The sequence below is a fragment of the Gadus chalcogrammus genome, chromosome 16 (assembly GCF_026213295.1).
Source record: "Gadus chalcogrammus isolate NIFS_2021 chromosome 16, NIFS_Gcha_1.0, whole genome shotgun sequence".
Classification (NCBI taxonomy): Eukaryota; Metazoa; Chordata; class Actinopteri; order Gadiformes; family Gadidae; genus Gadus; species Gadus chalcogrammus.
Genome location: NC_079427.1, coordinates 18,186,635 through 18,213,928, shown reverse-complemented (window position 1 = coordinate 18,213,928; position 27,294 = coordinate 18,186,635). Strand labels below are relative to the sequence as shown.

The window sequence follows — 27,294 nt, the reverse complement described above, 5'->3', positions numbered from 1 at the left end:
TTTCCAAGAAAGAATTAGCAGTTTAATGGGTTGCACAAGTAGCGAAGCATGCGTTCGGTAAAATAAGCTAGTTTGTGTGGATTCCCTGGAAGGAATGTGGGGGTCATATTTATTAGCATATGATGGGCCACCAGAAATTCCCAAACCGCTGATACTCTGTTCTTGATTCAAGGATGGAATGGAGCAACCTTTTGGAGTCAGGGAAATAGTTATTACTGTTAATGTGAGTTTGCCAGTGTGCCTATTGGGAAATCCACATAGAAGTCCCACTATTTCATAACATTTTCTAAAATCAGTTCAATGGCTACAATACTACCTTGGGAAGCGTAAAGAAAAAACAGAGAGAGAGAGAAAGAGAGTTTAGTAAGATCCCAGGTTAGTTGTTGACTTGCCCATGTTGAGATGTAAATCAGCCGGGATTTTTGTTCAATTCCCCCTTCTAGCGTTGTAGACGGGTTCCGCAAATCGTTAGTTAGCCATCTATTGACATCAATTTTATCCTAAACACCTGTTTTCGCGGCTTTTTTTTTTCATAGCCAGTTAAGCGCATACAAAGTGCACACATAGTGTCTTTGTTACAGGCTGTGTAAAGTATAGGGCAGAATTCTGGAAATGCTTTCTAATGTTTGTCAACAGATGGCCAACTGCCAGATCTACACCAAGAGAGGAGGTGAGTTGAATAAAAATGAAGGCTGATTTACATCTACTTAGACAATGTCAACAATAAACCTGGGGTCTTAACAAACCGGCCAAATTCTTTAACATATGTTAATGTCGCCGTGTGTTCATTTGATTTGATTTTTAATGTTTAACAGGTAATTTGGAAGATCAACAAGGCAGCGGCATACATGCATACATATAAATCAGAAATGGACCACAATTTCATAGCCAAAATATATAACTATAACTTTAATTCTTTTCAATATAGAAGGAAGACAGACATTGGTATTCCAATCTGGTAAAAGTAATAGCTCTACATGTAAAAATAAATATTGACCTCATTAAAAAATCTAAACTGAAATCAACTGTTAGTAAAATGGCACTCTAAAGTTAAAAACATGACATATCTTTATGATTTCGTACACAAGGCTCTGTGCTGACACCAACAACAGGACATTAATACTCTTGTCAATCACTTTCAGAATTAAACAGTCAGTGTTGATTCTTCAAATATTCAGTGTAACATATTTCCATTGGCAGTTTAGACTACATCCTCTGCTTTCTATAGATAATCACATTGTGCTTTATTCTACTGAGAATACAGAGTTTCTTTCTACACAAGGAATAGACAGACAGGAAGACAGACAGGCTGACAGATTGATCCTATTTCCCATCTGGGATGGATAACGTATCTTGTCTAATCTTATTTTAGATAGATAGATAGGTAGACAGGTAGACAGATATACAAATATAGATACACCAGTGCATAACATCAGCCCTGTTTACACAGCTTTTGGAAAATTCATTTGGTAAATGGATGGTAAATGGACTGCATTTATATAGCGCTTTTTTATAACCAGAGGCCACCCAAAGTGCTTTATAATATTGCCTGACATTCACCCATTCATGCACACATTCACACTCCGACGGCGGCGTCAGCCATGCAAGGCGACAGTCAGCTCGTCAGGGGCTGTTAGGGTTGAGTGCCTTGCTCAGGGACACCTCAACACTCTAGGAGGCTCAAACTAGCAATCTTGCTGTTACCAGCCTACCTCCTGAGCTACATGCCGCCCATTTGAGCACGTTTCAGCAAAGGTTGACAGAATCAATCACATGAATGTGATTGACTTCCTATGTTCCATCAGGGATCAGAATCAATCACGTGAATGTGATTGATTCTGATCCCTGATGGAACATAGGAAGTGCTACAATAAGCCTGAAGTCAGCTTCATGCTACATTTGGAGCCGATGGGAGATGACCTCAACAAGGTTATGGGTGACCTGGCTTATGGCTCTTAGGGCAAATTGTATAAACAAATTGTTTATTTTACCCCGATCGCTGCCAGATGGTTCGGCTCTGCCACATTGGGCGACGCAGCGAGCCGGATCAGGGCCCCGTTGTTTAAAGAGCCTGTGGAAATACACATATGTGTCGGAAATATATCTGTACAAACACATTTGGATTAGTGGCCATAACTACAAACATGGAAGAACTTATTTATTCCTATTATTTTTTCTTTAGAAGAAAGATAAGCAAAATAAGAAATGCTGAACCAATGGCTGGCCCTCAATCAGGAATTAGTATTTGTGCCAACGCTATCCGCCTGGCCTTCCATTCAACTTGGGCTGCATAGCCAGATGCACACATCTTTTAGATCAAGGGCCAGCAAAATAAATAAACAAGGGAGGTTGATACTGGGACTGAAGGGTATAAATGATATCATGTGTGAGACGAGGCAGCTCAACGCACACTGTTCTCTGCTGTGTGTGAAACGCCGGAAGGTTTCGCAGTGGTTGTCTCGTGAATTCGGACGGACCGCTGAGTCTTCATTTCAGCCAATCCCCAGGGTTTCAAACAAAAGGAGGACTACAACGCAACAATACAGGCATCTTTTATATATTCCTGCAAGTCCTGGTAAAAGTCGCGCCAACTGGGAGAGTGCAAGGACGTATCGGATCCTGGGTTTGGCTCCTGAAGACGTAAAGCCCTTACGCTAATACGCCTTCCATCCGAACCCACAGAGCATGCTCAGTTTCCTCCTCAAAATGAGCCCCAGAGGAAACCACCAATAACCTTGCTGCGGCCGAACTCCGGCTATTAAAGCAACAGCGTAGTCCATTCAAGGGCTTGTTATAGCAAGAGGCCTGGGTCACGCATCCTGTCTTTAAGAAAAGTCCAAAAATAGGCCACAACCATCATCAGCGATGTGGAGTAACAGAGATCCAAGCCTATCTAGTTTATAGCAGTGCTGATATGACATGTAGCCTCATGGTTTTAAGTGGGCTGAGGCCAAATGCTTCCGGAAAGAGGAGACAGAAATGAGCCACTTGGAACAAGTAGGCTAAAGTTCTATTTTGAGGCAAGAGAACAAATACTGTGGACAGGTTTTGCCAATTGGATTAAAATAGAATACCATACTGTATTATAGCTGTAGTCTCAATTGACAAAAGGTTTAAGTTTTCAACTGGAAGCTGCTTTTCATGGACAAGGGCACACAGGTAACACATGCACACACACACACCCACACCCCCCCCCCCAAACACACACACACACAACCACTGATCTGTTAGAGGAATGTTTATTAAGACAGAAGAGTTGTACTGCATCTTCCATTAAGTAAGCCAATCCCACTTAGAATTATTAGCATATTATGACATTACTATAACGAATAAATATCCAGTAGTGCCATAGGTCCTATATCGTATACACACCCAAACACACACATTGAAACTGTTCCACACACACATAATGGAAAAAACACACACACACAAGCAGGCATGCACCCATGCACTGGCACTCACACACACACACACACACACACACACACACACACACACACACACACACACACACACACACACACACACACACACACACACACACACACACACACACACACACACACACACACCTAACCATTATTCGCTGTTTCCCCTCATCTGCTGTCCATTATGTGGGTCTTCATCTTCCCCACAGCGCCCAGAGCGGGTGCATGCTGCTTAATGTGCATGACTTATTGCTACATGTTGAGAGTCTGCATGAGGCCCACTGGCTCCACTGGACCCTAATTTCTTAGAGGAAACTCTTATTGCTTCGTGCAAAACATTGTGTCCAGCGGGCCAACGTTTCGGAACACAGCAAGCACAACGGACTCCCACAGCTACTGTTGGACAGCTTCAGAGGTCACCAATGTGAATGTCCCGGAGATGCATTAGTGTCGTCGAGGTGCTGAGGGGATCCCACGCGGTTTCGCCTTAAACTGGATCAACATGTTGCTGCTTTCCGCGCTTCCATGGAGCTATCATCGTCTCATGTGACACCGTACCTCTGCCCAAGTCAAACAAACACAGAGCGCACACTGCATCGCTCCGCTGCGGATTCACTGGCCAGGATCTGCACTGGTGAATCATCGTGACAAACACATATTGGCCCGTTGTGTGCATCTGTATCTGTATTTATCATTTCAAGGGGTTGATTATGGTGAACATTATATTGCTGATTTATATTCTCCTGACAAGAGTTCTTGATCTTTTTGCGATATGGTTCAATTGCTTATTGTGCAAAGTAGTATTTGGTGTCCTATTGTATTCTCTTTGTATTGTGTGTGTGTGTATGTGTGTGTGTGTGTGTGTGTGTGTGGTCTGTGTTTTTGTGTGTGTGAATGTGTGTGATAGAGAGTATGGGTGCGTGCGAGTTCCTGTGTGGGAACATTGGCATACGTCCGTATGCTGTTTTCAAAATAACAAATTTAGCCTCTTTTAACTTTGCTGTGAGTTGTTTATGAATACTTGAATTAATCTCCCTCCCGCACATTGCCACAAACAACTCTGCATGTGGGTAAAGTCTCTGTGCATGTGCGTTTGTGTTCACAGTTTGTTATGGTTCCATCAATGTAAAGCAGTGTGTGAGCGACAGTCTCTGAGACCGGTCGGACAGGAGTGGGTATCGTTCATGTGTAATTCAATTAGTATTCATCATCTGTCCACTCAAACCCCCGTGAAGTCATGTGTTGTTTCCATACAACCCAGGGGCAACAACAACAGGGTTCTTAGAGAAACGAGAGGCAATTCAACACTTCTTGATCATAGCTTCAAAACAATCCCTCTTTTACGATAAGAATAATTCCCAAACGCACGCTGGACTTTTTTCCCCAAGAAGACCAAAATAAATCCCCTTTGGGCAGCGGGTGGCGTTACCCCAGATGGCCGCAACTCAGAGACGGGTCCTAGCGGTTTGCCCGCCCGTTACAGGTAGGTGGTGGCCTCTCGGTTCTCTCTCTCGCGGGCCTGGGCCACGGCCACGTTGATGCACTGCAGCCACTCCTCTGCGTGCTTCTCGTCCTGGGCCTTCAGCACGTACGTCTTGCTGTCGGTGAAGATCTCGAAGGCGCGCGGCAGCCCCCGATCCCGCCGCTTCCTGGCCACCACCTGGGGGGTGTAAAACAGAGTGGGAGGGGCTGGATGAGAGAATGACTGGAGTCTCTATTAACAATCTGATAGCAGACTAGATAATCAATAATCTGATGTCTGACATCAGACTAGATTAATGATCTGATGTTTGATAGCAGACTAGATGAATGATCTGATGTCTGATGGCAGACTAGATTAATAATCTGAGGTCTGATAGCAGACTAGATTAATGATCTGATGTTTGATAGCAGACTAGATGAATGATCTGATGTCTGATGGCAGACTAGATGAATAATCTGAGGTCTGATAGCAGACTAGATTAATAATCTGAGGTCTGATAGCAGACTAGATTAATGATCTGATGTTTGATAGCAGACTAGATGAATGATCTGATGTCCGATGGCAGACTAGAATAATGATCTGAAGTCTGATAACAGACTAGTTTAATGATCTGATGTCTGATAGCAGGCTAGATTAATAATCTGATGTCTAATAGCAGACTAGAATAAGGATCTGAAGTCTGATAACAGACTAGTTTAATGATCTGATGTCTGATAGCAGACTTGATTAATAATCTGAGGTCTGATAGCAGACTCGCACAACTTGGTCAACGGGAGGTTTCACTTCGTTTTCCACCAATGACGTTGCACGAAGCAAGGTCTGTGACCGTGTAATTGCAGCTTCCGGGCGGGTCAAAGCAAAACGTCATTTGTCTGGAAAGGTTTCCAATCAACACTGTGAGGACCGGCCACTGTAATAATACGGTTATTATAATCCCCTTCTGAAGGCTTCCTGGCTTGAGTGATGGAGTGTTTCTTCTGTAGCATATCACAACAGGAAACGAGGCGGCACTCAGCCCCCTGCCGCTTCTGGATTCTGGCCCAGACTCTAAACCGTCTCCCCCGGAAATTCTGCTATAGCATAGTAGGGCTGCTGTTTCTAATGAGACAGCGGAGAGCAACTTGTCTCGTCTAGAAAAGCCCGGGTGAGTTGTCTGCATTATACATACAACCCTTCGACGTAATAGGACCCTGAATATGAGGGAAAATGGATCCCTCTGGAAAAATGACATCACAGACACAAATCTGTTTGTGCACCGATGTAAAGGTGCCTGGTAACGATATACTGGGTGGGAAACGGAAGACTGCAGTCTGTTATCGACGGATTGTCCTCAATATGTCAGGCTTTTCTCAACTGGTTCTTACCTTGACACTCTGCACCTTGCTGAGTTCAATGGGGATGTCTTCCAGCTCATCTTTCTGCAGGGAGAAGATCAAGACATACATAGCAGATAAGGCTTATGAGAAACAAAAGGTGGAGAACGGAGCACATATGGAGCTCATATTTTCTCCCAAAAAGAAACCGACCTGAACTGAATGGGGTTTGTACGGAAGAGGATTAGGGCCACACATGTAAAAAAAAATTAAATTCTGACTTTATTCTCAGAATTCTGAGAAAAAAGTCAGAATTCTGACTTTAATCTCAGAATTCTGAGAATAAAGTCAGAATTCTGACATTAATCTCAGAATTCTGACATTAATCTCAGAATTCTGAGATAAAAAGTCAGAATTCTGACATTAATCTCAGAATTCAGAGAAGAAAAGTCAGAATTCTGACTTTAATCTCAGAATTCTGACTTTTTTCTCAGAATTCTGAGATTAAAGTCAGAATTCTGACATTAATCTCAGAATTCTGAGAAAAAAGTCGGAATTCTGACATTAATCTCAGAATTCTGACTTTAATCTCAGAATTCTGAGAAAAAAGTCAGAATTCTGACTTTAAAGTCAGAACTACGGGTATCTGTAAGGACCAACCTCCGTGGGAGAGACACTTTGCTTTATGCAGTAGGAGGAAACCTATGGAAAGCCAAGAAGGCCACAATCCGGCCCTAGAATGGCACGGTTAAAGTGCAAGAATTCCGTACGGAATCCGTACGGAACTAATAGCCGCGGCTATTAGTCATATTGAGATGGCAGTGTGCAAAATACCCGTCAATATTCAGGGATGCCCTCATCCCCAGATTGTTCTCGATATGCAGTAGCCAGCTAGGCCATAACATTACAATATTTCATGGATGCAAGCAAGCCAAGACAATCAATCTATATCTGTAGCCTACATGTGCACACACACACAAACACAGACAGACACACACGCACCCACATTAAACACACTGGTAAAGCAATAGGAGCCTGCATTGGCTAAAGTTGTTGGGATGCACGTTATTTTATAACAGGGAGGGGCAAAGTTGTGCATTACAATGCAAACACGACCATAATTGGCACCGTTCTTGCGCACTCAGAAGAACATGAACTGAATAAATGCCAGGTATATAGCATATCGGAGACGGGCACACAATCAGTGCATTTGCAAATGAGAGCCTGCAGTATGACCGATCTACAGCTAATACGATCAGACAGATAGCCAACATCATTGATCACATATAAGCCCACAACAAGCCCAACATCACCACGGCAGGTGCGCTCTCTCTCGCACATTCACACAATCACTCCAACTCCAAGGCAAAGCTGTTTCACTAAGACCACAAACAACCACAACTAACCAGCCTACATATCCACAACAATGCACAACAATCAGTTACATTGCGTCTATCTTCTGTTTCGCGCACATGGCTAATTTGCATACTTGCACAGGATCGGCTCCGCTTGTCAAAAAAATAGAACGTATTTGTGAATAAATGCTTTGAATTCTGAATACTGGACTTGGTGAGCCCTCCCTGTTATAAAATAACGTGCATCCCAACAACTTTAGCCAATGCAGGCTCCTGCTTTACCAGTGTGTTTAACGTGTGTGTGCGTGTGTGTCTGTGTGTGTGTGTGTGTGTGTGTGTGTGTGTGTGTGTGTGTGTGTGTGTGTGTGTGTGTGTGTGTGTGTGTGTGTGCGTGTGCGTGTGCGTGTGCGTGTGTTGTCATGTAGGCTATAGATATAGATTGATTGTCTTGGCTTGCTTGCATCCATGAAATATTGTAATGTTATGGCCTAGCTGGCTACTGCATATCGAGAACAATCTGGGGATGAGGGCATCCCCGAATATTGACGGGTATTTCGCACACTGCCATCTCAATATATAGCCTAACATATACAAATATATCACTGTACTAAACACAAATGTATTTTCCACTAGCTAGTGGTGGTCATTACATTGTAGTGAAACTAGTAAAGACAACACAGCTTTATGTTACGGCGAAACATGGAGGCACTGCAGCTCTAGTCTCGACAATACGTTACTTTAGTCTGGTATTTCTCATCACTGATTGGTTAGACAGCCTTCAAACTTAGTGGTCAAGCAAAGAAGAGGGAGGGCTCTTTCTGCATACCTAATAGCCGGAGAGAATAACTAATAGCCGGAGTGAATAACTATAGCCGGAGTGAATGACTAATATTCGCGGCTATTAGACATTCAAAACCGTACGGAATCCATACGGATTCCGTACGGAATTCTTGCCAAACCGCACGGATTCCGTGCGGTTTTGCACTTTTACCGGCTTTCCATAGGTTTCCTCCAACTGCATAAAGCAAAGTGTCTCTCCCACGGAGGTTGGTCCTTACAGATACCCGTAGTTCTGACTTTAAAGTCAGAATTCTGACTTTTTTCTCAGAATTCTGAGATTAAAGTCAGAATTCTGAGATTAATGTCAGAATTCTGACTTTTTTCTCAGAATTCTGAGATTAATGTCAGAATTCTGACTTTAATCTCAGAATTCTGAGATTAATGTCAGAATTCTGAGAATAAAGTCAGAACTTAATTTTTTTTTACATGTGTGGCCCTAATCCTCTTCCGTAGGTTTGGTAGTAGGTTAGCTCAACTTTTATCTCGATCATGTAAAAGCCCAGTTTAAAAAAGTCAAGTACAAAAAGAAAGAATAAATATAGCATGAATTAACTGATAAATGTCTCCAAATGACATATGGTTATTAATATCTCAAATGTGCATTGGAATGATGCAGTCCTTAATGCTAGTGTGACTTGAGACCCTGTTTAAGACTTCGTTAAGGACAGGGGGAATAGGGGTTTATTTAAAACGTGCTGGAGAAGGCACACAGAGTGGTTGCCAAGCATTTGGCATTTAGAGTTGGAATAACGTTTATTACAAGTGAGATGTCCCAAAGCCTAGAGAAAAGACGGGAGTTTTGTTCACATTTCAAATGACAACATTTCAAAAGTTAACATATTGATTACTGATATAGTAATCAAATATCGAAACATTAAGATGTGTTTAATGTCTTAATGTATAATAACTTGTCACATTTGCATGGTGCCATCTCATTTAATCAGACCCTAATAACACACCTTTACGTCTCTAGGTGTGCAAACATGCCTCCCTCTCTGTGATGTGCATTCAGATTCCCATTTCTGTCATGTAATTCCTGCAGGGACTCATTTCCAGTATGCCTTCAACATCCAGCTACAGTGACCTCCGGTTTAACGCTTCATTCTGTACCGTTCCCTCCAGAGACGGGGAGCTGCTGTGTCCCGGGACCGGAGCGTGAACACTGAGGTTTATTGTCATTTGTTACCAAGGAAGGAAGTGCTAATAGCCCTGGCGCAGGCTCACAAGGTGGCCCGGTAATTAGGACTGGGATTGTGTGTGTGTGTGTGTGTGTATACCGAGCTCCTTTTTGCGCTAGGCTTTTGGTTTATTTATCCACATCCTCTCCTGTTGTTGCTGCAGAGGGTCTTGAAAAGCTTTCAGAAGCCTGAGGTCATGCACATGTGTTCCCACTGGAGGGCTAAGCCCTGGCTAGGGTCGTTGCTGTCAAGCACAGAGACCAGGCTAGACCAGGAAAGACCTTTATATCTGCGGTACCATCAATTGTCAGGGAGGATAAAACTGTATACATAAAGCTCAGACTCCCATTGTACTGCTTGGTACTGCTTGAGACCCCCCCCCCCCACCAAAGAACCCCAGGGTTTGAAGCCAGGGCCAAGGGAGTGTCTCTAAGCAAAGCACACTAAATCTATATTAGGCTCCAGAGCTCAGATTTGTAGCACGTTGAGCCCCTCGTCAAAGTCCTAGTCGGCATCAACGGAAGTAAACACGCACACAAAACACGTAAGCATGCACGTACACACACAAACACACACACACACAATCCCGTGCTTGCGACACACAAACTCACACGTGCACGCACGTGCACAAACAAACACGTCACATGGGGACAACCCTAGGGGTCTAAAGCTATGTGAAAATAGACCCGCAAACAACTAACGCAACATTAGCTTCAATCATTCCGAATTACACCAAAAATTCTTCCGTTATTACTCAATTTGAGACAGAATAACACAGCATTGTTTTCTAAATCACTCACTCACTAAATATACGGGTGTTAGGTGAGGTCTTACACAACATGCAAGCCCCCCCCCCCCCCCCCCCCCCGTCCATAGACCCACTCTCCAAAGACTCTGAGACAAACAAAAGACTCAAGTCCTTCCAGATCTGCGGGCCTTCATGGGGGGGTGGAGGGCTACCATCTGGAGGAGCAGGACAAAGCCTATTGTGTGGAGTGAGACAGGATTCCCGGACCTCTATTTATACAATCATTAGAAACATATTTCCCTGATTCCCAGGTAGTCTCTTTGGCCCCCCGGAGAATCACAACCATGGAGCTTGTGGTGTCTGGGCTTCTTTCCCCCTTTTGTGCTGCCTCTCTCCCCCTGGGTTTCGGTGGATGATTACGGTAATATGTCCCTGGCAGAACCAGAGGACCCTCCCCGTTTGGCTGTGGATACGGTATGGAGATGGTCGTATAGTGATCAGAGCGAGGGGTTGTTTCAAAGAGAGGCATACTCCCAAGAAATCTGAATGCGCTTACAAACACATGCACACACAAACACGTGTGAACACACACACACACTCACACACACACACACACACACACACACACACACACTCACAAACACACAGAGACATACACACACACACACACACACACACACACACACACACACACACACACACACACACACACACACACACACACACACACACACACACACACACACACACACACACACACACACACACACACACACATCCACACACACACATCCACACACACACTATACCTTCGTAACATATTTCTTCATGAAGCACGGGCTACTTTGAGATGTTTGGACTTTCTGCTCCCTGATCTCCTGCCAAAGCCCTCGTCCCGTGGCCGGTTAGTTATCACAGTCTGCTTCACTGACCTCTCTGGTGCACGGGCACACATCACGAGGTGCCGTCTCCTACCGTTCACCCGCTCGCCGCTCACCGTGTGTGTGTGACCGAACGTGGAGCAGGGGGAGAATTCACCCGGACACGCACGTGCAACGACATACATAAACTATGTGTGTCTGCTCTCCCCCACTTGTGTGTGTCCCATCGATCACATCGATTACCCCTGTGAGTGTACCTTTTTCTTTTCTTTTTATTTATGAGTGTGTGAGTGAATGAGTGAGTGTGTGTGTATGCGTGTCTCTGTATGTGTGTGTGTGTGTGTGTGTGTGTGTGTGTGTGTGTGTGTGTGTGTGTGTGTGTGTGTGTGTGTGTGTGTGTGTGTGTGTGTGTGTGTGTGTGTGTGTGTGTGTGTATGTGTGATCTTCCACCAGGGGTTGTAAAAAGGGCAGCGACGTACGGATTTGCCGGATTTGCGAAACAGGAGCTGGTTTCCTGCCAGGGTGAAGTACCGGGTCTTCCAGCGCTTGATGAACTTCCAGCGAACCTGCTTCTCCTTCAGCCGGCCCTCCATCAGAGGCTGGCCCTCCTGGTTCACAACTACAAGGACACACACACACACACACACACACACACACACACACACACACACACACACACACACACACACACACACACACACACACACACACACACACACACACACACACACACACACACACACACACAGCATGACATAACTGACACATGTACACAAGAGTAAAAAATATCATAATGAATACAAAATACTACTCTCATGGTCCGTGTACATTGTATATTTGGTCAGGGACAGGAACCCCGACCCAGGGGGCAAGCGGGAACGTCCGGATACCATGGGCCCGGGCAAGCCCTCTGCGTTTATCAGGAACCCAGACCCCAAAGAACGTTCCCATCCGAGGACCCCCTGGGATTGTTTGACGAGAACAAACTGATCCAGGGTGCCTTGTAGAAACCCCCCTCACCCAAAAAAACAAAACCTAAAGCCTGAAACCAACCCCTTGGTTTTATTGTTGATTGTTGACAGCCCTAACCTGACGTGCCTAGACTCTGGTAAAAAAGGGTTGTGATTTTGCTTGCACATTCTTTAGACTACTCTTTGTAGAAGGACCTGGAATAAATACAAATAATCAAATAAACAAAAAAAAATTGATTAATAATAGTCCAAAAAACTGAAATACAACAACCTATGCTACTTAATGTAAGAAGTAAATATATATTTTATACATCAATGAAAAATAACTAGCATGTCACTAACAGATATGTTTTGTTAAATTCTTCTGTTTGTTCATTACATACATTCCTTTTTATCTAGACGACTTTATTATTTTTGTCCCTTATCAGAGCGACCTCCTTCAAGGTCTATTCTTGTCGATTGAGCAGACGTGGAGCAGTACTGGCAGTAATTGAAGCAGGACTCTGATATATTTGTTTAAAGGCCGGCCGAGAGCGACATCCCCCATGCATATCCCAACGCTACGGCCTGCGGTCAGACATCCTTGAAACTGGGACAGAGGCTACCGACAGAGTCGAGCCCAGCCAATAAGCAGACCCCATTATTGGCATCGAAAAGGCTTTTGTTCGGAGTCTCAAGAACCTCAAGATTTGAAACAGAACACAGCACGTCATCAGTACAAGAATACCCCACGAAACTACAACACGTCCTGCTCTGATTACAAACAGTCCACCAAAACAACTTTCTGGTTTTGGGTGGAAAATGTTTCATTTATTTATTCTTTCTTGAGTGCAATATAATGTGTGCGTGTGTGTAATGTTGACGCGGCGCCCAGGCAAAGCTCTCTGGTGTTTTGGCCGACTCCGGTGTTACGGTCAGTCAGGACGTTGGTTGGTGGCGCCTCCATCAGAACACAGCATGACCCACAGAGACCCTTTTGGTGTTCCCATGCATGAGTAACTCAGCTCCCCCCGACGGACAAGCAAGTGGTTGTCGACCTTTTGGCCCGCGATCACTATGACTCACGAGGGTCTGTTTCTTAGCAGAGGGGGAAAAGACAAACCCTTCAAACGCTTATTATACCTGGCAGCCTCCAGAGGGACTTAGTAGAATGAAGAGAATACAGCAGCTAACAACACACACACTCACACATACACACACTCATACAAACACACAGACACAGACACACACAGACACACACACACACACACACACACACACACACACACACACACACACACACACACACACACACACACACACACACACACACACACACACACACACACACACACACACACACACACACTCACACAAACACATCAAGAAGACAGCCCATAGCCCAGTCGTTTTATATTTAAGTGTATTACTGTATTAGTGGCGTTATTTGCAACTGTGATTGAAATTTGAAAATGGCAGTGGCAGGGCAGGGAAAGGAGCCGGGAGCACAAGCCCTCTATGTAGAAGGATAGCAATTTGATGTAACATCAGGTGACAAAGGGCATACCCTTTTACACCTCAGAAGACTATATGTTTTATCAGAAATACAGATCCAGACCAATTCATTTGCTTCACTTCACCGTACCTCTCGATGTCCCCAATACAGAGAGGGCTGTACTCCGTTGTGTTTGCTGGTTCTCCACAGCATTTCCTTATATTGCACAACTGAATTTGTTACCGTATGTTTCTGCAAATAAATCAACGAGTCATACTTTCTCGCTAAATCCATGCATGATTTATCATGCTTTACTGGCATTGGCTGTTGTAGTTTTGGAGCATTGTGTTTGTTGTTTCCCAACAACAAATGCCATTTGTTTGAATGGACATTAAGTATCTGTGTGAAATGGATTCTGACACGCATTTCCAACACTCCAACACGGTTAGTTCGGCTCCCTAGGGTAGGTCTATTTCTGATGCGTCCATCATGTTACTGTACAGAGTGTTTACTCTTAAAGCAAATAACGTGAAAACACACACGTGAATACACCCACAAAGAAAGGAACGAATAACAATTTGGATTTTGTTAAATTGTAACTTAGGGTCATTGTTCAAAGAACCACACAGACATTTTTACTGTCATTGACCAAGATGCTTTCTCGAGAACTCAGTAGGAGGGAGTGACGGTATATGGAGCGCTCAGCCCGAGCCGCAGGAAGAACAATAGATAAACCCCCCGGTTGGCAACATTTCAAGGAAACATCAAATCCAGTTCCAAGTCCTTTACGCCTGTCTAGCCTGGTTTTATGCACTTCATTTAAACGTTTCTTTATACTTTATAGATAGATTTCATTTGAGTTCATAGATTGATTTAATAAAATGTCATACATTTCCGTATGTATTCCAATTTCAATATACACTTTTTAGTTTGAGTTTAGTTTTAGTTTAAGGTAACCTTGTTAAATCCACTATGGTTCACTCCTGGTGACTATGGCAACCAGTAGGGCTACAGTCAAACCAAGCCACACTTCTGCCATAGGGTGTCTCAATTCAGACTAGATCTACTTGTTCTGTTCACAAACAGGTACCAGGAATACTCCTAATAAGGTATCAAGCTAGAAACGGTTTCATTTAACAATGGACCCCCCCCCCCCCCCATACACACACACACACACACACACACACGCACGCACACGCACACACACACACACACACACACACACACACACACACACACACACACACACACACAGGCACACACACAGTAAAACACACAGTAACTCTTGCCTTGCGTAAACACAATAATCCAACAACAGCTACAAATCGTCCGCCACACTTTATGAGTTTCACAACCCATTGTGTGGAAAAAACATCCACAAAAGGTCCTTCACCACAGGGGACTACCTCGGCCCGGGGCCCCCCCCCCCGTGAGGAGCTGTCATATGGGCCACTCCTGGGGATCACGACCCCGGCACATTGGAGTCCCAGACTTAAATAACCCTTGGAGACACCTCGACAGTGCACTGCGCATTACACAACGCGGCAGGGGTGTTGACGGCTCCATACGCTCGGTCTCAGTTTGATGGGCCAGAGAGTCTCTGGAGGGCTGCGTGCTTCCAGGAAGGGGAGCACAGCCTACCCCCCCCCCCCCCCCCCCTACTGCTAGGGGGTCCTCCTTGTCGTTCATTATCTAGGAATATTTACACATAACATGTCTTTTTTGTTATCCGCTGTACAGCACTACTTTATGAATTACATTTACTTACGGTACTTACTTTTTACTTACCAACACACACACACAAACACCCCCCCCCCTCGCATGATGGGGATGGTTCAGAGTGACAGCCTCACAAAGTCAGGATGTACTTTACCTCCTGTATCATAAAGCAGCAGCAGGAGCACACGCTGGACTTTAAGACCCCACACTGCTCATTACCGCTCACTTCAAACACATTCCAGTGCTTTAGCAGAGCCCTACATCATGTACGTGTCATAGAGTCCCAAACAACCCCCCCCCCCCCCCCCCCACAGACCCCAACCTCGCCCCACTGTCGCCCTCCAACGAAAACATTTTTCTGGGAAACAAACACCATCCCCCCCAACCCACACATGCCTTCTCACTCTCTCTTTCTCACCCACTTTCCTTCAATGCTAACTTTCTCCCTCTCTCTCGCCTACTCTCTCTCTCTCTCTCTCTCTCTCTCTCTCTCTCTCTCTCTCTCTCTCTCTCTCTCTCTCTCTCTCTCTTTCTCACCCAGTCTTTCGCTTTCACCCCCTCTCTCTTCCCTACTCTCTCTCTCTCCCCCACTCTTTCACTTTCTCGTTCTCACCCAATATCTCCTTCAATGCAAACTATCTCTGCCTCCCTCTCTCTATCTCTATCCCTCCCCCACCCTACAGCTTATCTCCCCCCTCTCTATACCTTTGCAGGTATAAACAGAGTTGTTGAGGCTCCGACGTTAACAAGAACAGGGTGGCTGATCGACGATCTCCCTCCCCCTCACCCATGGTCCTCGGTTCAGTCCCTCTGTCCTCATCACTCTGTTTTCCTCCTCCAACCTTTGACTGAAGCCGTGACTCACATCCAAGGACAGAAGTGATTGCTTTTCTTATCTACCATCTCTCTCACCTTCCTAACATTTCCTGAGCCATCTCTCTTCTTAAACTGCCCAAAAAAGGACAACAAAGGAGCTCTTAAGCACACATTTCCAGAGCCTTGTTTAAACTTTCCTATAAACATCCTTGTGGGTTTGTAATCAACGTGTTTTGTAATCAACATACAATCTCTCTCTCTCTCTCTCTCTCTCTCTCTCTCTCTCTCTCTCTCTCTCTCTCTCTCTCTCTCTCTCTCTCTCTCTCTCTCTCTCTCTCTCTCTCTCTCTCTCTCTCTCTCTCTTTCTCACCCAGTCTTTCGCTTTCACCCCCTCTCTCTTCCCTACTCTCTCTCTCTCCCCCACTCTTTCACTTTCTCGTTCTCACCCAATATCTCCTTCAATGCAAACTATCTCTGCCTCCCTCTCTCTATCTCTATCCCTCCCCCACCCTACAGCTTATCTCCCCCCTCTCTCAATCTCTCCCCCACTCTCGCTCTCTAAATGTACACGGAAAGCATAGCAATATACTTTAATGCAGACTCAGCATAGCAATACGCATATGTAAAGTAATGACTAAATAATTGGCAAAGCAACTGCTGCTAATGCAAACAGTATGTCATGGAGTGGAATGGGCCGTGAACCTTTCATATGTCGTGAGAGGCCAAGGAAATACAACTGCAGTTGATCATGAGTGCTTATCCACACGCAAACTGCCTAATTTAAATAATTTAAACCTATTTTTGCGGTAACATGCATCGTTTTATTTGAGGAAATCTTCATGACTTATTGTTGCTATGGAATGTTACTTTCTTCATGAGTGTTCAGACGCTTATGCTTGTTGAAGTCCTATATTTGAACGTTCAATAATAACATACTTCAAACCCGTTTAAGTCGAGCCAGTGAGTTCATGTTAGAAGAATGTCAAAGGTCAATGTGGGGTCACTGATGTAACACTCAATGTTGTCAGAACTTGTGACAGTCGTGCATGAAACATCGCATGCACAAACTTTTGGGCTCCCACACACACACAAACATACACAGAAACACACACACACAAACATGTTGGCAGCCAAAATTGACATCTAGGTGCATGTCAATGTTTATTTCTCACCATCTTGAAAAATTGACAAAGCTTCCTAGCTGTGATGATGTGAACCATAGCACTTCTAATAGCTCTTTTACTTGGCTGAACATGCATTCGACATTCTCTTTAACATAACTCTGTGAAAGCACGGTATATTCCTTAAATCAATGGTAACATGCCTCCTCAATTTAATTACCAAATTACAAGAGGACACACCCTGCCTTAATCCCCCCATACCATCTATTATACAGCGAGTGACATTACCTGCCACACACACACACACACACACACACACACACACACACACACACACACACACACACACACACACACACACACACACACACACACACACACACACACACACACACACACACACACACTTACAATGACCTTGGTGGAAATATAGAATGAGGTGAGATGCTAAACATGGGGCTGATCTCGAGCTGCCTTGCTCAGGAATATTTGCTTCATGCCGTAGGGCCGGGAGATCCAGACAGAATTCGACAGCTTTACAATTTCAGAGGATTGTATTTTTTTTTTCTCTCTCTGAAACAACGACTGCATCTGTAAGCTGTCTGAGGTATAACACTGCTCCAGGGAGAGAGCTTTGTGGGTCTTTGCTGGGGGTCCCACATTTCAACACCCCTCTCCCCCCCACACACTGCTGGGAATATTATGTGAGAACACAGATGGGTGGCCTCCCAAACTGGTACTTCCCCACTGCCAGACGTTTAGAGAAAGACATCTGCACACAGTGTAGAGGCAATCATACAGGTCTGCCTCCCTCATAGAATCACTGTGTTGTTTAGCACCGACTTCACTCACATTGCCTATGGAACCGCCCGGATGGGCTGCTTGCGAATGCTACACCACAAACACACACGCCGAGCACACACACACACACACACACACACACACACACACACACACACACACACACACACACACACACACACACACACACACACACACACACACACACACACACACACACACACACACACACACACACACACTCACAAATTGCCTGCAGTCTCCCATGTAAACCGCTTCCGGTCTGAGGTTGTGGCCTCAGGGGAATTCTACGGTGGCTGGTTGTACCCATCTGACAGCTGACCCCAGGTCAGCAGGCTGCTGGTGACAGAAAGTCCTCTCTCTCTCTCTCTCTCTCTCTCTCTCTCTCTCTCTCTCTCTCTCTCTCTCTCTCTCTCCTCTCTCTCTCTCTCCTCTCTCTCTCTCTCTCTCCCTCTCTCTCCCTCTCTCTCCCTCTCTCTCTCTCTCTCCCCCCCCCCCCCCCCTTCTGGTAACCCCCCTGCCTGAGTAGTCAACTCCAGCATTCATAAACGTCCACACGGCCCTCGTTTCAGCCCCGCTCTTATATCCCCAATAACAATTTCCATGTGAGACCCACGGCAAGAAGAGGGCAGATTGAGGGGCTCCTATCCAGAGAGCTGTGTTAATGTCAGCGCTGAACCCGTCCCCTACACGTCCCCTTCACTCTGAAGGGCTGTCTGGACCGCTGGGTTTGAGGCTACGGAGCTGAACTCAGTGACCAGACGGAGACAAGACGGCTGGATGGAGTGGTTCTACAGGCCCACAGGCCGGCTCATACACACACCTTTAAGGGGGGAAATACTTTTAATACTTTTACCTTTTTTTCTATGTGTGTTTTTGTGTGTCACATTTGTGTTAATGTGTCTTTGGTGGGAAAAAATAAATCCACAATATATTGTTTTCTTAGCTGCTTATTGATTTTTCTTCAGTCATTTTGACATTCATTGTGGTTTTGGCCCGAAATACTTGATGGCGCCGAATTTTGTTGTAGTTTGTTCCATCCAGGGTATTGTGTTACGCACCAAGCGCAGCTACCAAGAACATGATGGAGTGCTGGCGGTAAATTAAAATACTAGCAGAACATTTTGCGGCCGTGTGTGTCAATGTCTCTGTGTTTGTTTTCGAGCATTTGTCGCATAGTGTATATATACCGTATCTTCTTTATCACTCACTAGTCAGTGCACCCAGATGAAATCAGTTACAGTTTATGTCCTTAAAGTGTAATTAGCTTTAGCAGAACTTTAAAAGGGTTAGTTAACTACACCGGCCACATTTCTGATGTCTTTCGTTGCTTCAGTCAGAACACAAGGGCGTGCACACACACACACAAACACACACACACACACACATAAATTCACTGACAGAGAATGTGGAGGTAGTAATCAACCGATGCTCAAATGTAAAATTGGCTTAAAGAGGTCTTTAGGGAGCGAATCGCTTGTGGGACCCTTTTCCGTTTCCAGGTTCTGTGAAATGACCATTACCCATAATCCACTCTGACTCAAAGCATCTCAACCACACAAGCTCTCTGGTGCACAAATGGTTCTGATCAGAGCCCAGGGCACGGGGGGTCAAGGCCCCTCCGCAGAGAGTGGGAGAGACCACAGCATCGCTTGTTTTACAAATCCATAAAGGACTCGAGCAAGCCCCTTGATTTCATTCAGCTCCACGGAGGTCACACAGGTTAAATAGGCCTTAAATACAGGGTTTACTTGGAAGGATTGTGTATGTGTGTGTGGGTGTGAGTGTGAGTGTGAGTGTGTGTGTGTGTGTGTTGTGTTGTGTTGTGTGTACCTGTGGCCTTCTCGGGGTTGTTACACATGAAGCAGAGCCAGTTCTCCTCTTTCTGGCTGAAGCCAAACAGGTCAAAGAAACGCACCTCCTCCAGATGGACCTGAAGTCTGGCCAAGTCCTGGGGGGGGGTAGGGAGAGAGTCCAATCAGAACAATGAGGGGGAGAGAGAGAGAGAGAGAGAGAGAGAGAGAGAGAGAGAGAGAGAGAGAGAGAGAGAGAGAGAGGGAGATAGAGGTATATATATAGAGAGAGGGAGAGAGAGAGAGAACAACAATTACAGCATTGTCTGGTGGTTTCACCTCCACCAGATCGTTGCAGTTCAATAATTTATTTACAGGCTAATTAGCTAATTATAATTCACGACCACATTCATTGAATGTGGTGGTTCCCTCTCACACAAACACACACACACACACACACACACGCACACGCACACGCACGCGCACGCGCACACACACACACACACACACACACACACACACACACACACACACACACACACACACACACACACACATACACGCATATTAAAGTGGCTACTCTATAGAGGCACATACTGAAGTGTTTTATTGTTTGTCCAGGAATCACAGAGACAATGAGCCATGTTTGCTCACACAGCTACACACACACACAAAAACACACAGACAGAAACACACACACTAACACGTTCAATAGGGTAACTCAGAGTGCAGCAATCTAGGACCTGTCTGTAAAGTACCTTGCTGAATAAAGGGTCGGCCATTAAGTTTGTGGGCTCTGTCTTTGTGTGTGCGTGTGTCTGACTTCACTGCTTTGACAGTGAAACCAAGAACTACATCACAGTTCACCACACACACACACACACACACACACACACACACACACACACACACACACACACACACACACACACACACACACACACACACACACACACACACACACACACACACACACACACACACACACACACACACACACACAGGAGCCAGAGTTTGCTCCTGACCCAAGAGGAGGCTGGATTTTAAGGAATGCAGGAAGATAAGTAGCTCTCACTTTGGAGTGTGTGTGGTGTGTGTGTGTGTGTGTGTGTGTGTGTGTGTGTGTGTGTGTGGTGTGTGCCTCAAGTGTGTGTGGTGTGTGTGTTTGTCTTCAACAAGTGTGACTCATTAGAGGTCGGCCTCTGTGACTATTGAGGCGTTACAACAGATCCCTCGGTGCCTCATGTTAGTGGCCAGGCACTAACATGTTTGTGTGTTTATGTGTTTGTGTGTATGACGTTGTTTCATTTTTGATGAGCGATCACTTTATAGCCACTCTCACATACACGTACACACACAAACAAACAAACATCCACACACACACTGATACACCTCCACACACACACACACACACACACACACACACACACACACACACACACACACACACACACACACACACACACACACACACACACACACACACACACACACACACACACACACACACACACACACACACACAGACACACATTACTGTAAGTCGAGAGATGAAACAGTTTGTTGTCATTGGTGAACATTGCGGTCCACTGGGACTGGCTCCAGGTTTCAGTGACTTGGCAAAGGACATTGGCCTCAGAACCCTGACAAACTAGGACCATGTGTCTGTGTGTATGTGCGCCTGATTATGCATGTGTGAGCAAGACTGGGAGAGAAAGAGCATAATCATATATACAGTATATGCACACACTCAGCTCAATTCTCAATTCTGTACATCGGTACGGCCATATTGCCTCTAGAAGCTAGGAACCCAGAGAGGATGTACCCGACACATGGACGAGTAAGAAATACGAACCAAGACATGGTATGGCAAAGCTGGACCATAAGCCCTTTGAGCGATGGGACAGATAGGAAGTCTGAACCAGCATAAGAGATGAGAAGTGACTTTCCCAAAGTGTCCATTACATGCAGCCTATGAACTAAGGGTAAAAAGCATCCCTGGAGCCGGTTGACCCAGGCTCACTTAAATCACTCCTGACAGCAGCTCTGTGGACTAGAGGTGGATCGCACTCAGTCCAATGGGCTTCTCCAAGACTTCAAAGACAGGAAGGAGACTATCTCCGGATTACACTGTCCAGTTAATGCCCGGGAAAAAATGCCAAACCAATTAAAACAATTTGAACATTGTTTACCAAACACCAGAGCGCCTGAGTTACTCTGAATCATCCGTCCTCTTACCCAGGAGCCAGGAAAGAAGGGAGATAAAGACTTGGGAGATAAAGTATGAGAGAGAGAGAGAGAGGGAGAGAGAGAGAGGCAGTAAGACAGCGATGGAGAAAGAGCGGGGAGAGAGAGAGAGAGAGAGAGAGAGAGAGAGAGAGAGAGAGGAGAGAGAGAGAGAGAGAGAGAGAGAGAGAGAGAGAGAGAGAGAGAGAGAGAGAGAGAGAGGAAGTGTTTTAAGGGAACATAAAAGAGAGAAAGATAAGCCAAGAACCAGAGCAAAGCTGTTTGAGTAACATGTAACCACAACCAACGACCCTCCACCAACCCGCCACCAATACCACTCCCCCCCACCCCTACTGCCTCTTTCCCCCAGACCCCGCCAAGGCCTCCACCCCCATCCCCACCTCATACAACAGGGCCGGTCCACCACATGCAACGCATTGCAACACACCGCCCCGCGGCACAGCAGTCGGAACAACTCACAAACAGAATGATGGATTGGCTCAGGACTGAGCTCAGACAAGCCAACCGGGGAACCGATTGAACCGAGGTGAGGTACCACACTGGGGGTACACGAGAGCAAGCACGTCAACCACACACCCTCCACCCCTCCAAGACCCAGGGGGTGGGCAAGTGGGGGATCCTACAATGGCATGACATGGAGGAACAAAGAGGGGTGTATGGAGGTCTGAATATGATATCTACCAACTGTCCCCCCCCTCATGCCCCCGGCCTATCTCTCCTGTGCGCTGGTAGAACATGATTTGAATGCGATCAAGATGCAGGACAGCAGCACCGCGCAGCACTAGCCGTTTGCATGGAGGCTGGCCCCCAGTCAAACAGAGAAGACAGTTAAGCTGCATATTCCTCTTTGCACCAGCCGTTCCTCTGTAACCTCCGTGTTAGAGAAAAGGGAAACTCCAGGTGTCTGAGATGATATCCTGGACGTGCTGAGGCAAAAGTGCAGCGAAATGGAGCATGGAAGGGAGGAAATGAGAGCCAATGAAAGAAGGGGTCACGAGAAGCAGGTTAAAGTGTGGATTCTTGCTCAAGAGAAACTCAATCCAGTGGAGCTGTAAAAACGAATTAACGAAAAGAACCCTCTAAGGGGAGAACGAGATGAGGGAAGTAAGATGTCAAAGAAGGAGCAACTGAGCAACATGCTTTTGATATCATTTCAGTGAATTATAGTCTACGATCTGTCATGAAAAAATAGCATTCATTGAAGCCCAAGGTTATAACAATGTGTTTGTAAAATGAGATAATGTTTAGTAGAATTTCGTACAAAGGCAACAACCATCCGATGAAGCCACGGGCCTTCCCTGTGTGTGTGTACACAAAAGTTCCTTTTATGTGTACCATGGTTTACTGATTCAAGAAAACAGCTCCTTTTCACACATAAACAACCAGAACCATGACGGCATCTTGGCCGCGGGAGGAATACAATGGGAACAAACGCTGAATAAACATGGTATCTCTTTCTAACCCTGTCCTCCATATCTCCCGGCATGCTTTTCCTCTTCGTTTCATTGTCCCGCCCCCATCTGGTGCTAGTAGTTTCAGCTACTTTTATTTGATTATTTTCAGTCTATCTTCATGCTGTTTATCTTTTCTGCACACACTTCCTGCATGTGTCATCGTCACCTGTCCCCTCCTTTACTTCTGATTACAAACTTCCCTTTGTTTGAGCTTCATTCCACTGATGTTGTGTGCCCCATGTCCATAGAGAAATAACGATAAGTGTGGTCGACACACTCTTCGATCATTGCTGTGGTTGTCCGTTATCTTCTCTCTCACAACATTTTAATTGTTTTCTGCACAACTGCAAAAACTTAACAAGGCCTTATTGACATCACGTTGACTTTCTCTACTTGACAATTTTCCATATTCAACTATTTTTCCAGTTTCACCTTGCTTTCTGTATATCCTGTTTTTTCATCTCCTTATTTCAATGAAATACATGCATTTTTGGGAATGTACTGTGTCTCTAATGACTCCTTCTAAACCTCTCTCGACATTTATCTGACAACCCAATTTTCTCACAGAATAAAAGTTCATCTTACTAAGTCTTCAGTGTTTGTTATTCCATACAAACTTCTACCAAGCTTCCTCTTGTCTGCTTTTTTTTAGAAACCAGCTATTTTCCAACATATTTCAGCAGGGCATTTAAAGACACCGTGAAATTGATGTCAGTGCATATCTCATTTCTGTTAGGGAGCACATTTCCAAACAAAACAAGTCGTGAACATGGTACAGTGCTTTAGTGAAATGGATCGGACCGTTCAGGGTCTTATTGGATGCACAAAACCAACCTCAACTAGAAGCCAGCGAACAAAGTGATAGCCAGTTGCAAGGTTTATAAGACTACAGTGGAGAGATGTTATGATTTTTTTGGCTGAATTTTTAAGACTGCCAATATGGAGTAATAAGTAGGTTGTCCTCAGAAACAAAACAAAAAAGGCCTGCAGAGGAATTAATACTCCAGTTACCATTACAGTTTATTAGTTTTGGATGTAAAACATCTAATAAATACAATGTTTTGTAATGTGGGTCTATATTGACTGAAAAGGCAATTTAAATTGAGTGAAGAAATGAGCTAACAAGTTGGAAAAAGTACATTTTCTTTGTGCTGTGGCTTTAACGCTCTCGACAATCTCAGGAGACGTGTCAAGAACTCCTGCAAATCTCCCAAATTGCCTTGTTAAAAAGTGGCCCAGAATAATAAGTATGGACCCCTTTCATCTCTGTAACACACGACAGCTCTTAACGGGAATCTGCGGTGGAATCCATACCTGTGCCATGTGTTTCTGATTGGTCGAGAGCAAAAGAGGCCAGCGCTTAGGATGATAATGTAAGAGCGAATCTCTCTACGGACAGAGAGTTTTAAGAGAGAGAGAATTACAAGAGAGAGGGGCCTTTTAATATCACTTAATTGCATTTTATATCCATAGATAAGACCAGCAGAGCCATCTAAACCCTCTCTCTCATGTAACTGTTAATCTTTGTTTGTCCTGTCCTCCTTGGGGGCATTATTTGTTCAGTTTAAGGCTGCATTGGTTTATCTCAAAGCAACGGTATGAGAACATGGGATATAATTGACTTAATAAGAAGGTGTTGTAGGAGCTACTGTTGTGATTGGCTGAAGCATATGCTTCGTACCATAATCCAATTAAAAGGCAATTTCACCAAATCCTCTAATTTCATTGGCTGAAGGTGAGTACTACTGTCCTGCGAACAGTGCTCTCTTTTATTAAACTTTTGTTTGTGTTTGTCCTTTAGCTTACATTGTTATTTGAACAAAATGTTTACGCGTGTTCAAATTTATTTTTCCTTGACTAACCCTATGATAAATATGTTTATGATGAATATAATACAAATAGTAACATTAAGTCATACAAAGGATAAATAACAAAGAGTGAGGTGGCGATTATACAGAAGTGTTATATGTATGTTTGTGTGCATGCGTGCAAGCGTGTGTGTGTGCGTGCGTGTGTTGTGAGCATGTGCAGACAAAAAGAGAGAGTGAGCACCAGAGTGAGGGAGCATCAGAGAAAATGAAAGAACAGGGAGAGAGAGAACGAAAGGGAGTGTGTGTTTGGGGAGTACGGTATACCTGGAGCTATGGTTACCATATGGTAACAATATATGTCCCATCTCGACACATTCAAAACACTCATTTGCAGAACGAAAACACACACTCAATTTATTCCTTACGTCTAATTATTGCCTGGTGACCACTTAGCCTGTCAGAAAATGTTGGAGGGACCACACGTGTACGCACACACACTGAGACAATGACGTGACGCTCTCATTCTATTCTCTACTTTGGTCATTTGTTTCGCCTAAGGTATAAACAAGTAAGAGTTTAAATAAACCAAGGCAGTGTTTACAGTGAGCGACTACTTTGCATATTTCATTCATAAACAGACAGACACACACGCACACACACAGAGGCCTATCTAGGAATTTTGTCCTTGCATCCATAACCAATGACTTCATCCTTTCTGCTTCAGAGAGATAGATAGCTTTTAGGACACGCACACACACACACACACACACACACACACACACACACACACACACACACACACACACACACACACACACACACACACACACACACACAAAACACACACACACAAACACACACACACACACACACACAAATACACACACGCACACACACCCACACACACCCGCACACATACAGATAAAAACACAAACACACACAGACATACAAACACAATCTCAATGCTTATATTGTGGATTAAGGACCCTGTGAAATAGATTGTAAGGTGACATGATTGCCAGGACTTTGAAACAGGACTTTAAGGGTGGGAAGAATTAAGGAATGGTTTTGTTATATCTGTAAGGATTAATCTGTCACATTCCAAAGTGGGCGTAAAATAACACTTCATTCAGAGTTTGCCAGTCTTTTAAATGAAGACAGAAGGGAGTTTACATAGTGTTCCATGAAAGTTAAGCCACCCACCACTTAACACAAAATACTGACTTATTTTCTAGTTCTTTGCCATACATTGTTTAACAGGTGAAAAGGTTTGTTTGTATTTTATGGTGACTTCAAGCAGGTCAATACGAGGCCAAAACAAGGACAGTGCAGCTCCACCATGCAAACTAAATGCAGGTAAAGCCTAGCTTCATGGTTGGATGAATGAATTAATCAAGGGATGGAATGATAGGCGCATGGATGCATGCATGACTGCATGAATGAATGGATGGATCAATGAATTCCTTAAAGGTTGGGTATGGAATTCTCTTTTTTGGCCATTTTTGCAAAATTACTTGAAATCCTTATCATAACCCACTTACAGCCACTGAGTTAGAAGTACTGACATGAAAATTAAACAAGTCAATCATCTGTGGAACGGGCAGGGTTCTCCAGCCAATGATTTCCAGACCCACCGAGTGGCATTGGACAGTAAGTACGTCAATGAAACGGTCGTACTGCACTCCCCCTCCCCCGCTCCCCGCGCGACCCCTTCGTGCACGTACTCAAAGCTCGTGACCCAGAACAAGCTTCTGGTTGTTGTGAATAACTAGCACTTTCGCACGTTCGCTCGTGCATGATTGCGCGTCCATGTACTTGGAATGGGTGGAGTCAGAGTCAG

The 27,294-nt window shown here is 44.7% G+C and overlaps 1 protein-coding gene across 1 annotated transcript in view; it reads right to left on the bottom strand.

Annotated features, from left to right (window-relative positions):
• Positions 1-942: 942 nt before the first annotated feature.
• veph1 (ventricular zone expressed PH domain-containing 1) overlaps positions 943-27,294 on the bottom strand; it is a 64,182-nt gene continuing 37,830 nt past the window's right edge. Inside the window, exons 11-14 of the mRNA XM_056611382.1 lie at positions 19,983-20,100; positions 11,706-11,845; positions 6,276-6,329; positions 943-5,088 (exon numbers count right to left, since the gene is read on the bottom strand). Of these exons, the coding sequence (XP_056467357.1) occupies positions 4,906-5,088; positions 6,276-6,329; positions 11,706-11,845; positions 19,983-20,100 (495 nt within the window). The 3' untranslated portion in view covers positions 943-4,905. The remainder of the gene's footprint in view (positions 5,089-6,275; positions 6,330-11,705; positions 11,846-19,982; positions 20,101-27,294) is intronic.